General features: G+C 46.2%; 1 protein-coding gene across 3 annotated transcripts in view; it reads right to left on the bottom strand.

Annotated features, from left to right (window-relative positions):
* Nucleotides 1-5,974, bottom strand: part of TBC1D8 (TBC1 domain family member 8) — a 48,495-nt gene extending 42,521 nt beyond the window's left edge. The window contains exon 1 of one of the 3 annotated variants that reach the window (XM_066984203.1): nucleotides 5,750-5,974. In XM_066984203.1, coding sequence (XP_066840304.1) covers nucleotides 5,750-5,876 — 127 coding nt within the window. In that variant the 5' untranslated portion in view covers nucleotides 5,877-5,974. The remainder of the gene's footprint in view (nucleotides 1-5,749) is intronic. The other 2 variants (XM_066984217.1, XM_066984210.1) reach the window with 2 other exon arrangements.
* Between the last annotated feature and the right edge of the window lie 7,831 nt (nucleotides 5,975-13,805).

Below are 13,805 nucleotides of genomic sequence, written 5' to 3' on the forward strand. Positions count from 1 at the left end.
CAGACGCAGCTTTGCACTGAGAGTTAATAGCTACAAGTGGCACTCTCAGCTGCTCAGGCATGAGAATTTGGAGGTGGGAAAAAAAGGAGAGGAAAAAAAAAGCATCTGTATCAGAAGGGTAGTTTCTTGCCCATGGCAAAACTAGGAGCTGAGATGCCCTGAGGACCCCCTTGGCACATCTTCACCCTGATCTCCCGCATCTTGGCAGGGCGCCCACTCATCCCCTAGAGGCTGGACACAGCCCAGGACACTGGGTAGGGAGCTGCTGCTTGCCAAGGTGGCTGCTCCCAGCAGAAACATCTGGGGCCTTCTCTACATATTGATACGATTTTAAAGTTCAAACCACAGGTGTTTAGCAGGTTGTTACTTTCACTCAGGCCTCCCTAACAGCTATGTTTATGTTAGATAAGAGCACCATGAGTTGTGAAGGCCACCAACTGGCTTAACGCCTTGGCTTGACACCGGACATTGTCTTGTTGGATTCTGCTAAATTATATAAACAGGTTTTGATACAATGCAGCTTCCAGACAGAGCATCTCTCAAGAGGCTTTCTTCCACCCTCCAAAATAAAAGCTACACAACTTATTCGTGTAAGCACGTAAGAAATTTCAGCGTAATGGCCTACTGCTCCGAGCAGTTATTAACCCAGGGAAACATGAGCACTCGAGCCCTTCAGTTACTTTCTGTCCGTGCTCTGTCATATCAAACACTGCCACGATGTAATTTTTCATCTTCCTTTTTTTATTATTACTTTATTTTTAAATCTTGAACACAGAAATGAATGGAAGCACATGCTTTAATCGCCATCCCCAGCCTGCGTGCTGGGCAAGAGCGCGGCCTGGCTTGGCTCTTGCGCCATGGCGACGCAGGCCGCACTCGCAGCAAGCCCGGCCAAATGCCTCGCTTCTCTCCTTGCAACAAGAGTGAATGGAAAGGGCTTTCTACCTGAAAACCTACAGGAATTGGGACACGCAAGCTCACAGCTCCATAAATTACCTGACACGGGACGCTGCTCCAGGCACTGTGATAAAAAGCCATGCCTCGCACTGTTGGCGAGTGGTGTTAATAACACTAAAGGGAACGAGACAGCGTTACTAAAACTCTGCCGCCAGGCACGCTCAATGATTTTCCTGTCTTTTTGTGGTCCATTTGGACTCCACAAGAGGAAAATAAAGAGCTGCTGTAGCTGTTGACTGGCTTACAGCACTGCACAGGCTGGTGGTCTAAGCAGATGGGGCCCAGATCCCCCTCTCCATACACAGGTGCATCCTCGCCTTTAATACAAGGAGGCTGAAATACAGATAAAACAGGCAGGCAGAAGGAGCCAGAGCAGCACACACAGACAGAGTCCGGTGCAAAGCTGGGGGTGAGAAATGTGAGTGTTGAGCTTTGCGGGATGAAGCCTGGCCTCCCCGTTGCAACCCCTGCTGCAGGAGGCAGCCCCCAGGCCAAGCACTCTGCTGGGGAGAAGCCACCCACACAGGAAAAGAGCTTATAACATGTTACTGGACAGACGAGGAAAAAAAAAAATAACAAAGGAAAGGGTAGAGGGAAAAAACCTGCCGATCTGAATTCCAGCTGTGGGCAAGGCTAGATAACATTTTGATGAGAGTTCAAGCTTTCAGTAAACTATTTGCATTTCCCCCGTCCTTGTGCAAGGTTCCAGATAGCTCACCCTTAAAAAACAAAGTCATAAATACAGACGTTGGGCACTAATAACTATCCTTTATTAACACGGTTGATGTGTCGTCTTCCTTTCCTCAATCTACTGCATCCAAAATACAACTTTTTTTTTGTAATTAGAACTCAAATTTAACCTTTGTCTATCCGCAGATACCAACATGCTTTGGTATCTTACACATATTTTAATCTGAAAAGGCAGCTTTCCCTGATGTTGGCAGATGGACGGTTTTGAGGGCTATATCAGGACAGATCTTTTAATAAACTACCCGCTTTGCCTTTCACCCCTCCAGAAGGTTAAAAAATATATATAATACATTTGCTTTCTCTATTAAAAACCCAAGCCTTGACTGCATTTTGACCCTCTCCTGCTAAGAGTGCAATAGATGAGAACAATCAAGATGGGATTCCTGCCTTAGCCATGGGAACCTTCAACTTCTGTGGTCTCCCTGCTGCCTTTCTCTGAATGTACGATTTATTTATTTTTTAGCCTGACCTTGGGAGATGAACAGGACTAATAAAAGCTGATGTATGCAAGACAATTACAGTATTACTTGGACTGATGAGTATGAAAGAGCAGCAAAACATCTTTTGCTTTTTAATTCCCCCCCCCCCCCCCAAAAAAAAGGGCACAGAGCTTACCAATAGTCATCTTGTTATGTGCATTAAGATTTCAAAATCCAGTCAAGGGGAAAACAAGGAACAGAGCTCTTACCATGTAATTAGTCAAGATCTCTACTCACAAGCAGGATATGCTCTATAGGTCAGTTTGAAAAACAGCACCCTGCAAGAACGCTATTTAAAAGAGAAAATAAAATAAAGATGGGGGGGTTGCTCAACCACTGGCAATAGCTTAAGTGTATTTATTATGCCTACCACATTTATTTTTATTAAAAGAATAAGGTTCATATTCACATACAGAAGATGTCTCTTTTTGCCAGCGTATTATTTGATATTTAAGGTTGAGAACTGTAAGGGCTTATAAGATCTTAAGGAGAAACAGATTTCTCTTTAAAATGTTCATCTTCTGAGAAATAAAAACCATTTAGGACCATATCCATCTTGGAAAATGCCCTGAGATGAAAACAGTTGGAGGTTGGAAGAATATCTGTGGAAAATATCATAACTAAATTAAAAAAAAAAGGTAAAACAGGAAAAAAATATATTTTTTATTAATCTATTTCAAGCAAGAAGTTGAAGAAGCATTGTATCTCAAAAAATGAAGACAAAAAGCTGCTTGAAACAGTTTACAGACTTCAGAGTTTATTTTAAAATTTTATTTAGCATTATTTATAAAAGGAAAAATTCACAATTACTTAGAAGGATCTTGAGTGCTTTTTATATACTAAGAGCGTGCAATGTGAAGTACTGTGTAACCAAACTGCAAAGTTAGCTGCTTGGAAGGAGTAAAAAGCTACTCTTAATCCGGTGCCCACAATGAAAACATTCCCAACAAGTCTCAGAACATGCAGCTTTGCTGTCAAAATGCACAAAATGAATCTGATCAAACAGGAAGGTGAATGAAGCTTTCAACACCCCCCAATAAAAACAGAAGTAGTGATTCACTTACATGCTAAGCCATCATGCACTATTCTACCATAAAGGATTTGACTACTGATGGCATCTGAAGCTTATCATTAACACGTAACCTTGGAGCCAACAACACTGGCAAGTACCAGATCCATCTAACTTAGACCTATTAATCGTGGCTAAATGACAAGTCTTTTTGTCATTATATAGGGAGGTCTCCAGTAACGGCCAAAAAAACCCCAAAGCTATTACCAACATAAATTAATGAGCTAATTATTTTAGAAAAAAAAACTCTGATTTAAAATTAAATTAAAAATTAGTTGCTAATTAAAAAAATATAATTCAGTTTCTACAGAGTATTTCTAAAACATTAGCAATTTCCTTCTTGAGTCTCTAATCCAACAAAGGTCTCAAGTAGAGATCCAGGCTAACTGGCAAGTTAAACATTTACTCAAAAAGCATATCCCTTGGGAAGACAGGAAAAGAACTGCACCGGTCAGGTAATGAACAGTTAAACACTGCCTCCATCATTTTTTGTACCTACTGTTTGCAAACCTGCTGTACACTCAGTAACTGCCCTAGAAGACAAATCAAATAACAGCAGCAAATATAGTCTCTCTCTTACCAACATCCGCTCAGAGTCCAAGTGAAACACACTACTCAAAGAAAGGCAGATATGGAAGGAAAGCACTTTCCTGTGATAGATCTCCTCTAGTCCATCCTTCAGGAATTAAATCCAGATAAAATACACCCTGTAGCTGTGCTAACTTACTCCTATGTAATGGATAAAATGCCCCACGTAAGGAGAGAGAAGCGTCCTAGAGAAAAAAAAAATGCAACCATGAGAATAGGGCAATAAAACAGATGTCCTTCCATAGGTTCAGGGAAAACATCACGTTGCAGTAACAAGTAGAAGGGCAGCTCAGGTGTGGCACAATCCTGGCACTGCCATTTCACTCTGCTTAAAGCAAATTATGTCGGGTGGTCCACAGCACCATCTGCACACTCTACTTATGAAATCTAAGTCTCCTCATTGTGCTTTTTTTTTTTTTTTTTTACCCTGTTGATCCCGGACGGACTCTGAGTGAAACACAGCTTGAGCATATGCAGCCTCAATGCAGGAGCTGAGACCCTCTCTGATGGAGTCACCTGTTTTCATGAAACATACAGGGTCTTTGCCTCTTTCAAACATCTACCCTTCTGTCAAATCTAGCTGGAATTGGCCAAGGCTCAAGTTACTGAAGGGAAAAGAAAACAGATAACATTCTCACTTAAGCTTTGTTTCACCAGCAAAGCAAACAAAACCAAAGTTATGGCTCTCCAGCTGGGCAGACCATATTCTGAAATACAGTAATATTTCACTGACCTTCGTCTCTGTCGTTCTGGGAAAGGCAGGAGGCAGGTACCAGTAAGCTGCCTCTACGTTCACGTAAAGCAAGAATTGAGACCCAAGCTCGGCACCAAAAGGAAACAGACTTACCAGCCAAGCCTGACTGTTTCTCAGTACAGGTCTCCATTTTGATTGTCCCAAGTAAAAAATTGGGAAAAAAATAAAATAAAAAATAAAATAAGCTGCCTACCTCCAGCTATGCTTAATGCGCCTACACACTTGCTCTTTTGTTACAGGACTCTAATTTCTAATCCCTTCTTAAATACTGATATTTCCAAACTGTTTCAGAGACTGTCAGAACTTACAGTTCCCTTAGAAAATGTTTTCTAAGGCAGGAGTGGCTCGGCTCTGCCAGCCAAAAGAGATTTGTGCAAGCCTGTGCGCTGGAGGTTCGGCAAAATGATTCACCTGAAAGCAAACCGGAGAGCGAAGCGGTGTGTTTTGGTTTAAGCTTGTAAGCCTCTGCCGCGGAAAGCTCGGGCACGAGGAGTTAATAGTTGTGGATCTGAAACTCATGATCGCCCTGGACCCAAATCAAGCAGCTGTAAAAGGTTATTTTTAACTCTGGAAATTAATCCACGTCGCCCTTACGATCACAAAAGGGGGTGGCCTGCGAGTTCCTCGCGGGGGGCCGGGGAAAATCGGGGGGGCAGGGGTTTGCCTAAGGCTCCCATCCACTCTACCAGGGCTGGCATTTTGTTAGCAATGCAGGGGTAACGTGGGACCTAGGAAGCCAACATGAAGTTTTTAGGAAGCTGCGCCTGGGCGAAACTGATATAAAGTAATAGTAATAGTGCGGGAGGCGGTGTAAGGGGCAGCGAGAGGTTTCGCTAACACCAAAATCGGACCTGATAACGCAGGCTCTTTCCCTCGGCGTGTAAAACACTCCCTGTGCACACACCGGACCAGCCCCCCCGACACCCAAACCGCCCTAAAAGTGCCGATTTCTCCCCGAAAGCCCGAAGCACCTCAGGCACGGGCTGCACCACCGGCGCCTCAGGACCCCCCCGCGCCGAGCCGAGCCGAGCCCAGCCCCAACAAAGAGGCCGCTCCCGCCTCCCCGCAGCCCGCCCCGGCCCCGCCGGCACCGGGCACCCTCCCGGAGCCCCCCGGCCGTGCCCGGAGCCCCCCGGCCGTGCCCCGAGGTACCCGTGAAGCGCCCTCCGGCGTCGCCGTGCCCCCGACGGCGCTGCAGCACGAAGTAGCCGCTGCTCTTCTGCGTGACCCAGAGCTTGAGGGCGTTCTTCAGCAGCACCTCCTCGGGCTTCAGCCACATGGCGACCCCCCCGCCGTCCCCGGTCCGGGACCCCTCGGCTCCGAGACCACCCCCCCGCCCCCCAGAGCCGCTCTCACATCGCCCCCCGCGGGCTGCGCCGCGCCGGCTGCCTCCGAGCGGGCCCGGCCGCCGGGGAGGGGCCGGAGGAGGAGCCCAGGGGCCGGGGGCGGGGACCCCCGGTTCCATATCCATCATTTGGGCAGCTGGGATCACCCTCCCCCCCCCCCAAGAAAGGGGATTTGGCCGAAAATCCTACACCTGAGGGAGCTCGGGAGGCTGTTAAGGGAAATCTGATTTTCCGAGTTCCCTGTGAGAGGATTGGCGCAGGCAGCGGTGGCTGGGCTGTGGGAGCTGGGCGCGTGGATTCGCGTCCGGCCGCCGGTGGAAATATTTAGCAGGCAAAAGTGTCGCTGGCCGCAATCCGGTAAACACGGCGGGATCTGCGTCTTTTTTACGATTTCGGCGTGAGGCGATGTTTTCATCTCCATAGCAAGCAAGCGTTGCGAGCGTCCTACTCGTCGGATGTAAAAATAAAGGCCAACGAAAGGAGGAGATGATGGGCGTCCACATTACAGTCTTTAAAAATTCATGAGGGTGTAAGAAGGGGTTATTTCAAAGGCTCTTTCAGGATAAGAATAGCTCAAGAGTTTCCTGTTCCCCCAAAACGATCCTGAAGACGTGTAAATCTTGGCGTTTTAATGCCTAGTGAGGTATTTCTTCCCTTTTCAGATAGTTGATTATTAACTTCCATTCTTGTTTTTCGGAGTTTTTTTACATTCAGCTCTGTTTTTTGAGCACGCTGGTTTGAGTCCTATGCGGGAAGAGGACCGAGAGGACTGCTGACCGTTGAGGTGCTTTAGACCTCGAGAGTTACACAGCGTGTTTCAGCATCCCATGTCACGCACGTTGCCTTCGTTAACGCCGTCGTGAGATATACTGAGCCCAACCAACAGCACTTCTTCAAAGCCACAGGCTCTGTAACCACATCAAAGTCGGCCTGACAATCGTTCAATCAAAGTGTTACAACTCATGCTTTCTATCTGAGCAGTTTCTCCAACACACGGCATCTGTGGAAGGAGGTTGGCAAAGAACCTCTTAGAGACGGCTTAGGAGAGGGAAAAAAGGAGGTGGATGAGAAGAAGGAAAGCTTATCCTGGACGACAGAGTAAATCAAAGCACTCTTTAATATATAGCATAATAAATACTTCACATACATTAATAAATACTTCACATACATTGGAAATAGGAGTGTACATCTTTCTCAGCACGGCATCGCGTGCGGATTTCCCTTTCTCAGGGAAGCCAGCAGAGCATGCCGATGCTCCCGAGCCACTCCAGCCTGAAGTCGTTCAGCGCTCACCACCTGCCATAAACTGCCAGCTCAGGTGTTTTGAGCAGTCCCCGGCCCTTGTTGTGGCACGGCCCAGGTTTGTTCACACATGCTGTTCCTTGGGCTCTTTCCTGCCTCTCGTAACCCTTGGCAGAAGGGCAGCCGCAGACATGGGGAAGCAGAAGCACACCCGCCTTGGCACTGAACCGGCGCCAGCAACCTCGAGGTCAGCAGGGGTTGCGGGAAGGAGCTGAGCATGCTTATTGTGTTATTTAACCAAGAACCTGCAATGAAAAAGCCCACGCACATATATGTCCCTCGTCACCGAATGACGCAGCCTCTACCTGCTAACTGGAGAGCCTTCGGGAACAGCTGGTGGAAGGTTTGTGTCTGTGGAGAAAGCCCTGCAGTCATGCACTGGCTGTTTCCATTCTGTGTGAACTGGATCTGGGCCTGTGGATCTTCTGAAATCTCACACGGAGCAATAGTTTTATAACGCTGGTGTCTGGAGAGGTAAACAAAACCAGAGAGGATGGGCATCTGATAGACTGTTAAACACAAAACAGCATGCTGTGAAGATATACACCTTGCTGTGTATTTTTTTACACAGTCTAGGAAAGAACAGAGCTATCTCACACTGCATTACTCAATTTCCCGAAGGTACTTAAGCTTAGTAGGCTGAAAAAATAACTTCAGAAATAAATTAAGATGTAACTGAAAGGAAAGAACTGAAATAAAATGAGGTTTCTGGCCTGCATTCGGTTTATTTATAATGCTGCATATCACTGCTAGATTTAAGCCACAAATAGCAAAAGACAGGGAGTCTGCCTTTCAGACTGCACTGGAGCAAATAATCAATCGCACCTGAAATAAACTGCAGCTTCAGAGGGAGCATCGTAAACTGCATAGCTCCCGAGGGTCTGAGACAGTGTACAAAGGGAGCAGAGGGAAGTCACGGGGAAAACGTTGCCTTCTCCTCTTGCTTTTTTCACTGATTTCCTTCCTAACCCCTTTTGGTTCATCTTTTTCATCCATAAAGCACGTGTAACTTTTCTTCTGAATATCACCAAGGTGCTCGGAGGAGGTAGATTCCTCGTGTGTATAAAATGAGTTGTGCATCTACGGGAAGGAAACAAGTAGCCACAACGGTCTGGCTCTCCCATTTGTCTGGCCACTGCGGAGAGTACCGAAGCCTCTGAGATGGCACTGGGGGGTGCCGACTCTGGTAGATCAGTTGTCAGCAGGCATCAGTGCACCTACTTTTCATAGTCACGCGTCCCCTTGAAGCCACACGCCAATTTGGAGGTCCAGAGCCCTGTGGCTGAAACCATTTGACTCCCTGACAGCAGGAAAGAGGTTTTTCTAAAGAACTGAACCACATCTCTTCAGATTCTCTGTATTAGCACTTGGCTGGAAAGTACTTATGGAAAAGACCTTATCTCCCGGCCACACTGATATAAGGAGCAGGCATACACACTTGGTCAGCACCCAGCAGCAGTTTTAAGCACTCAGCACCTTTAAGCTCTCGGGGTCACCTTCGAAAGGACCCTCGAAATCCATCCCCACTGCTACGACTGCCAGGCTTTCCACGTAAATTGAGATTGTATTTCCTGCGTTGTAGAGCCAAATCGCCCTCACAGACCAGGCAGATAGCAATCCTCTTCTACCCAAGTCTGAAGGGACCATGCTTGATGTATCATATTAATCTCAGAGTACTTCAGTGCATGAACGACGTAGATCTAGTGGAGACAGATTAAGAAAAGAACAACAGAAATGATTAAAGGTTCAAAGCTGCCTTGTGAGCTCAGACTGGGTGTGTTTGATATATGTGTACCTTGGCTAAAAGTGACAACTGAAGTGTAGCACAAAATAGCTGCCCACAATTATCAGTGTGTTAAACACAAAGAAAGAAGATGATGTATTTCCTGTGTTTAAAAAGCAATTCACTAAGGCAGTAAGAGAGATGTTTTTTTGAAAAGGAAAGGTTAAATACTATGAAAATCCTGCTGACCATGATTTTTTTTTTTTTTTTTTTTTTTTACTGTGCTGAATAGTGTACCAAGGGACCAGAGTAATTTTAGAAATAGTAAAAGATGGATCATTCTCTCTGATGTAACTCAGGGATCAGATAGATTAGGCAACTGAGTAAACGCCTCCCGTGCCCAGCTAATGACTTTCTTCACTACAAGAAATCCCCTACAGGAGGGGATTTTTTAAGATGCTTTGAAAGGCCTCTGCAAGGTTTTTCTCATCAGACACCCTCCCAGACATTGTCCTGTTGGAAAGGGGCCATGTTTGCTTCTCACTTGCAGAAAGCCCACTTCAAATTTGGCAGAAACAAGAGGGCCTGAAGGGAAATCGTGGTCATTCACAAGGAGCTCCCAGCTCCTGGCAGCAGGCCTCCATCGAAACCATACTGCAAGGACCCTTCCTTCTAGACATATCAGACCGTGGGAATCTGCAAAAATAATTATTGAGCTTAGATCCATTAAAAAGATTCAAACACGAGACACACCTGAGTTTGAAAGGATCCAGGAGATGGCAAAGGTTATCAAGGTCTTCTGCACCGAGGACTGTTGTGGAAATGCTGGAGCATTCTCAGCTACAACGTCCTGTAACAACGGGATTGCAAGAGCCTGTTAATGGTTACGAGTCCACGTGTTTTTGTCTTCCCACCTCTTCTTGTAAAGTAACAAACTGTTATGGCCTGTAATTAGAGGTTTCATTTATTACCTCTGATTAAATTAATGCCCGTGAAATAATGAAGATATAAGAAGATGTACACGCTCTCAGGAGCAAATGTAATTAAGCTACAGGCTACACTGCAAAAACAGATTAGAGGTCTTGACTCAGAGTTCTGTGCAATAATATTTCATGGCTTTTTCCCTGTCAACAACATCATAGGGAGCATTTTTATATTTCAGCTGGCCAAACTCATTCAAATACTAGGTCTTTTGATGAGCAACTTAGGACAAAAATGCCCAACATGTTTTTGGTGCTGATTACACTTCTTGTTTTCCTTCCAGCTTCGCTCCCTGACTTCCAGTTGCAGATCCCACTTCTGCAATTTAGGACTGCCAAGCCTCTTCTGGGAAGAAGGTGATTGAGGGGAAACCCAAGCAGCGGTTTCACTACACCCCTTCTGCAAAGGAGAGCACAGAGAGGATCTCTCTTCACCACAGCTTGCCAAACACCGTTGGTAAATGACCTCAGGCAGTCAAGAGACGAGGCAGTCAGTAGTATGATGGAAAGAAGAGGGTACTTCTCGTATTCCCACCCAGGACACCCTCCTCGCCTGTCCTGCAGGGGCCCAACCCCTTGTCTCAGAGTTATTTTCATTCTCAAAGACATAGCTATGGATATACCCGTCTTCACGGGACTTTTCTATATTACCCACTTTGACACTGAAATAAGATGCTGAAATTATGCTGGAACAAAAGGACAGGAATGCCCAGCCCCAAAAAAAGAAACTGCATTCCAAGAATACCATTTGCTTTTGGCACATGATAGTCACTGTATTGTAGTGGGAAGGGGAGAGCTCGCCTCCCAAAATATGTCGGCACTCCTTAAGGAAAATGAAACAAGCAGAAAATGTTTTTGATAAATAAGCGGTGCTAAGCACGAGGGTGGCAGAATCAGAGGTGAAGGTGTAAAGGCTCTGTAAGCTGTGGCAAGGTGAAAAGCCCAGAGTGGACAGAGCAAAACTCCATAAACTGTGTTTCTGATTGCCATTTGTCTAATTGCAATTTTCTGTGTAGCAGTGGTGGTTTAGCTGGGAAAGCAAATGACCTTGATATGAAAAGGTAATGCTGAGCTAACACGCCACTTAAAGTGTGGCTGCTGGCATTCACTCGTGCAGTACAGTCTCAAAGGAAGCCTGAAGTGGCGAGGCCAGGCTTAATAGCAACTTCCTCCAAGGCTGTTTCCTGATCCAAAATCCCTGTACTGTTTCAGCATTCAAGATCAAAAAGTCTTCGGGGGTTCAGCAACAGATAGGTGGTTCTGGGAAGAAAAATAAAAAGGCTCCAAAAGTACGCCAGAATTGTTCATAGTGCCAAATCTCGTTTTCGTATGAAGATGGGCAGTGGTATTTCTGCCGTAGCTATCTTTTGCTGGACCTGGGCACAAGCTGTCTGCACCAAAAGTCTGGCCTAGGGAGCTGGTCGAATTTACGTTTTGATTTGCTGCACTTGGAGCCAGAGGCTCTTGTTGTTTTCAAGATTTCCTTTAGGTGCTCAATATATTTTTCCTTTGAACATGCACACTCATGTGGACGGTAGAGCTTTTTTGAAGCCTTGAAATAGCCGTGCCTTTTTCTCAGTCAGCAATGACTCCAGGCACACGACGGTTACAGAACTGGAGGACATGAGAGCTTACGGTCTCGCTTACAGTCACTGCGGTCTCCGTCCTGCCTGTACCAGCAGGACCCGATGCCGCACTACTCCATGGGATTTCTCATCACGTTGTGGGAGCTGACAAACAGCTTTAAGACTGGCTAAAACTCTACTGCTTTCCATTTTCTCTGATCCCATTTGAAAGCCGTGGAGGAGACGGTATCTCCAGCGCAGGGCTCGACGCCTTGCTACAACCCGAGTAATCCCGGGGTGACCGTGGTGGTAGAAGCCACCGCTTTTGCTCACCCCTGAGCGTTTCAACACACCCGTGGGGAAAGGCAGCTGCAAGAACAGCAAAACTGTGCTGCAACGCAAACCCCAGATCACACAAGTGTCAGTGCTCTGACACAGGCTTTAAAATGTGTATGTGAGTGCCTTTCAGATACACTTTAAGGTAATTTTTCAGGCAATTTTTTCCTCACTTTTGCACATGAAGGGATCCCCAGAGGAGCATTTCTGTTTTGATTCTTACATCCTCCACTGATCTGCTATGACATCTGAGGCTGTGCTGAGACTTCTCGCAGCCCGTGGTTAATATTGCTGGGAAGGAAGCGTGCTGCACAGGCCTAGGACGGGGTTTGAACTGGCTGTCTTTGATCAGCACCATATTTCTGCTCCTATCTGACATTATTACATACTGAGGCTTTTCTTTGCAGGAAAACTCTGTGATTTCCTCCTGTTCGGGCTGCTGACTAATTTAAATGCTACTCTCTCCATTTCCACAGAACTCAAGGGTCGGCAAACAAGACATTAGTCTCCGAAGCAAACGTGCACAAAGCAATTAAAACTGAGAATGCATAATCCCAATGAACATAACTAACTCTCTCTTCCTTTTTTATTATACTGCTATAATTTTTATCTTATACTGCTATTTCTTTTTTTTTCCACTGGATTTCCAGTTCCCATCATTTCTAATGAAGCCCTGTGTTGTTTCCTCCTCACTTCAGCAAAGCTAGTAACTATATACACTTGTATGTCTTATATTCTTCGCAGGAATAAAATATTCATCACACACTTAGAGAAATGCATCCAAACCACCTGCCTAGCCTTTACGGGAGATGTAGAAAGATTTGAAAACATGCTCTGCTTCCCTTCCCATTTGCACAGATGAATGGGTTCACTTGGGAACTCTTTTCTTTTAACCTTGGTTCTTCTTTGCCCTTTTGGTAAGCACCTTAAGTCCACGCAATCTCTATTTCCATTCTTGCCACGGTGCAATGATGACAAATTAAAATGCTTTCATATATTTATTTCTCTCGCAAACCAGTGTATCCCTAAACATGTTGGGGAAACCCAACAAGCCAACAAAGCCTGAATCTTCACAGCTATCGTTGCTTTGAGCCTGCGGGTTCAGGCCTACCTTTGCAGAACTAATTGGCGTCCCGTTGACAACAATGGCAAACGAGCAATCAATCCCTCTGGAGTTCTGGTGCTGAGCAGCAAGTGGAGCTCTTAAAAGTAGTTTCTGCTTTTGAAAACTTTGGCCTTCAGCCAGAGCTTTCATCTCCTTATCTATAAAAATGGAATGCGGCTTAAATACCTCTCCAGCAGCTCGTGAAGATTCGTCAATGTTTATAAAACACTTGGAACTGAAAAGCACCGAGTATTTCTGATTATTTATTAATTCCTGTTGTCTTGCACCTTTGCGTTCCTTTCGCACGTCAAAGGGGATTTTGCAAGCAGCAGAACCAGCAAAACCTGTAACAACCTCCGCTCTCCTCCACACTTCCCTCCCCGTAGCCGTCTCCCTGTACCCTCATCCCCAAACCCCCGCGTGGCCTTTGCATTGGCAGTCCCGCCGTGCTGCAGTGCCTCCTGTCTCCTCTCCTTCCCCTGTGGTCCAGGGCTCCCTGTCGGGCCCATGAGGGGGTAGTGGGTGCAGGAGAAGTGGCCGACCCGGGAGGCCGCGCAGCAGAAGTGACGGCAGGCCCCCCAGCGCGGCCCTTCTCTGCCCAGCTGCCCGCTGAAGCAGTGGGCTCGGATCTCTTGAAGCTGGGTGTCCTGCGGGCCTCTGTGCCTCTCTCCCCTCTGGGTGAAATTAGCCCCAGGCTGAGGATTTAGAGGGAATGGGCAGGGGGATGCTCCTACAGGGCTGTGTGAAAACAGAGCCGGTTTCTTCCTTTGTCAACAGGCATTTGAAACGCTCCGAATTTTCAGGTCAGAAATAAACTGCACTGAGCAAGCTCACGTTTTACAGTTAAAACT

This window comes from Anser cygnoides, chromosome 1 (genome assembly GCF_040182565.1).
Source record: "Anser cygnoides isolate HZ-2024a breed goose chromosome 1, Taihu_goose_T2T_genome, whole genome shotgun sequence".
NCBI classification, from domain to species: Eukaryota; Metazoa; Chordata; class Aves; order Anseriformes; family Anatidae; genus Anser; species Anser cygnoides.